Source organism: Tarenaya hassleriana, unplaced genomic scaffold (assembly GCF_000463585.1).
Source record: "Tarenaya hassleriana unplaced genomic scaffold, ASM46358v1 Cleome5, whole genome shotgun sequence".
NCBI lineage: Eukaryota > Viridiplantae > Streptophyta > Magnoliopsida > Brassicales > Cleomaceae > Tarenaya > Tarenaya hassleriana.
In genome coordinates this window covers 2521352-2524949 of record NW_010967707.1, presented here as the reverse complement: position 1 = coordinate 2524949, position 3598 = coordinate 2521352, and the positions used below count along the sequence as shown (strand labels likewise).

General features: G+C 34.9%; 1 protein-coding gene across 2 annotated transcripts in view; it reads right to left on the bottom strand.

Moving 5' to 3' along the window:
• LOC104826446 (BEL1-like homeodomain protein 5) overlaps positions 1 to 1649 on the bottom strand; it is a 3661-nt gene extending 2012 nt beyond the window's left edge. Inside the window, exons 1-3 of one of the 2 annotated variants that reach the window (XM_010559143.2) lie at positions 1492 to 1649; positions 511 to 1301; positions 8 to 343 (exon numbers count right to left, since the gene is read on the bottom strand). In XM_010559143.2, coding sequence (XP_010557445.1) covers positions 8 to 343; positions 511 to 1185 — 1011 coding nt within the window. In that variant the 5' untranslated portion in view covers positions 1186 to 1301; positions 1492 to 1649. The remainder of the gene's footprint in view (positions 1 to 7; positions 344 to 510; positions 1302 to 1491) is intronic. The other variant, XM_010559144.2, reaches the window with a different exon arrangement.
• Between the last annotated feature and the right edge of the window lie 1949 nt (positions 1650 to 3598).

Sequence of the window (3598 nt, the reverse complement as noted above, 5' to 3'; positions counted from 1 at the left end):
CCGCTCTTTCGGGTAACCCTCGCTGAGGCCTCCAAGCATTGGAATGGTGATGGTGGAGGTGTGGCATAATCCCCACGTGACGAAATTGACCTTGACCCGCCGTTCTTGGAGCTCTAAATAACTCTCCTTTGCCTCCTAAGACACTGTACTCTTCCCCTAAACACTTGCTTATGATCTTGATCTGCAAACATATCGCGTCTTTAAGACATCTAAACTGCTTCGAGACTGTCTGTAAGGCCAAAGATGTGTACGATTTAGCCGCTCCAAACCCTGCGGCTTGTTCGAATGATGTCACTATTCTTTGCATTTGCTCGCGGTATTGCCTGTATCTATGCTCAACCTGCTTTTAATCAAACTCAGTGCCTAAGTATAAAGATACACACACACATATATACGTATATGTATTCGTACGTGTATGCCAAATAAGAACATGCATTAAAACATATAGGTATATTGTATCATGCACGTAGGTATGCGTATATGTGGAGGTATATGCGTGTTACTGTATACCTCTTCGACCATGGACACGAGCTTGGCCTTCTTCATCTGCAATTCCTGCCTGTAAGCGGCAGTGAGTTCACGGCCGTATCCGCCGGAGAATACGTCACCAGAAAATTCTGTTTTCACCTTGAGCTTCCCTTTGGAGACAACGCAATCGCTTTTATTCGCGTTTCCGACGCTGACGATCTCGTCGAGCAATTCTTGAGCAGCCCTCAAGTACTTAGGATCGAAACTGCCGGCACCGCCTCTGAAAACGACGCCGTTTGTAACCGTTGAAACTGGAGAATTCCCTTGCTCAACGTGATCTATTGTCGTTTGCGGTTGCAGGGAAGACAGGCTCAGAGACAGTTTCTTGCAGCTTCCGGCATTAGCCGGCAAGGACAGAAGCTCGGGCCCATGGGACCCACATGGACCCGGGTTGATGATGTCACAGGTCGGCTCCGCGTTTGAGTCGACGGCGGGTGAGCTGAAGCAGAAGTTGTTGTTGATTGTGTGATGGAGGTGGGGAGTACACGTGGGCATGTCGACGGTGGTGGGGACGACGGAGAGGGACGGAGGCGCGTGAAGAAGCGCGTGGCCGAGTGGGTTCATCATGAGAAGGCTGTATTGGTTTTGCAACGTGAGATCCGAGGAAGATGAAGAAGCTTCTCGAGCTTCAGAGCCTCCATGGAAGAAAGAAGCCATGAAAATCTTCAAGAAACGTGTGTGTATGTATATGTATATCTATACGATTATGCAATTATAGATTGTGATTAAGAAAGCAAAAGCGATACAGAATTCATTTGCCTTCTCCCAAAAGCCTGCAATTCAAGAAAAAAATCGATTTAAAAAAAAAATAGGGGAAACGATTTTTGACGAAGAACATGGAGGAAATAATATGGTTCACGAACGAGTCGATTCCTGGAATGGACTAAGAAACGCCAAGAAAAAAACTGTGTTTTGAGGATAATATACATACGGAAGAAATCAAAAGGAGGATGAATCGCTTACCAAAATATATTTTATTTGATCAGAGAGTTAGATTCATCACATCGTCCTCCTCGTCATCATCATCTCTCTCTCCTCTCTCTCTCTCTCTCTCTCTCTCTCTCTGATGATATTTTGTCAGAACGAATATCGTCCTCTGCTTCAATCTGTCACTTAGAATCCAAGTCCGAAAGCGATTCTTATATACGGACACACACACACATATGTACATTAAACTGTTGGAATTTTCTAATAAAATATAATTTCACATTATAAGATGAGTGGACAGCAAAAAATAGTTACAATTCCAATATATATTTTCTTTCTGTAATTTAAAAAGATATTTTACAATTTTTTTCCATAACATTTCGCTATTTAAAAATATTTTAAATCCTCTATTATTTAAAAAACTTGCAAAAACTATATTTTTTATAATAAAACACGGCGTAGGGCGAACTATAAATATGTGATATTTTTAACTTTCTACTTCGAAAATATAATATTTTTAATTTTCCGATTATACTTTGAGAATATTTGAAAAATCACTCAAATAATTAAAATATAACTAACCAGGTATATTTGTTTTAGTTGACCTGAAAACTTCAAATAAAATCTAATTCTATATAATTTTTAAACTGATTTAGTTTTAATCACTGAACAAAACGATAATGTCGAGAAATGTCTGATGAAAATCAAGAAATCCAAACCAAATTCAATTCGGGTTTAGAGTAACGCGAAGCAAATGTGAGTAAAATTGAATATTGTTTGAGTTAAATGGGAGAGTACATGCATTAGATTCAAAGTGTATATATATATACATATACATATATATACGCGCAATATACAAGATCAAGGTTGACAAAAATTAGATACTATAAAATAATAAAATCTTATATTATTTTCTCATTGAAATTTTGTGTTACATGGTCTTCGACTACTTTATACGGCTGAAATCATGGGGCACGCATCTAGGTCGCCAATGAAATAAACTCTGACGGGGAAGATAAACTAAGACTAAAATTTCATTGTTAGTATAGGGGGGAAATTATATTGTTTTTCATATATAAAATCAAACCAAATGAAATTTAAATTAATTAGATATAATTTAATACGAAAAAAATACTTAATAATAGAAAAAAAAACAAATTGAAAGGATAACAGAAATTTTTAAAAAAAAAAATCCAAAACAAAGAATCTGAACCCGAAGTCCATAAGGAAAATTATTTTTACACCAATGTTTATATATACGTCACATTTAATTAGCAGAATCCTACTTATGTTCTTATATTGTATTTCCGTATATGTTGAAGGGAAACTATATATAGTAGTAAGATAAGAGCCTATCCACCTTCATTTGATGCAGGCACGATTGATACAAGGCAGCTCGTATATTCTTTTTCTATACGTATATAAATCATTATATAATAACAGTGTTATCATATATTATGTATATATATATATATATATGTATATACAAATATATATATAAAGGAACAAAAAATATAGACGTGGGTCAGCAGAACATGGAGATAGCTGAAGAACGAGGAAACGTCTACTTCCACTCCACACACAATTATCAAAAAGTCTTTATTTTAATAATGGACAGCCACAAGGGTTACGACAAGTCACCAATTTCTTTTGCTTTGTTTTATTTATTATATATATTCTTTTGTCCGGTCCTCCTTTTATTTCTAATTGTTCCTTGTTTTGCACTTTGTTCATTTTTTTTCATCCCTTTCTATTTTTTTGCAATTTTATGAAGATATTAATTTGTATATTCATTTTTTTTTGTTAAAATATACTCATTTTCTTGTGGTTGACTCTTCTTCTTGTGGGATTAGAATTCTCCCTATGTTTGGAGTTAGGTATATCAATCCATCACATGATATATAGAACTGAAATTATTGAGAATCGCTAAGAATTTACATAATTTTAGAATTACATAAATTTTCTATAATTCTTAGTAAAAATCATCTAATCTCATAAACGCTGTTAAGTATTTCTAATTAACCACGATTATTTCCGTGTTCTTCAACATCTTCTACGCCTATCAATCGTGAATTTACATCATATATATATATATATATATATATATATATATATATATATATATATATATATATAATATATA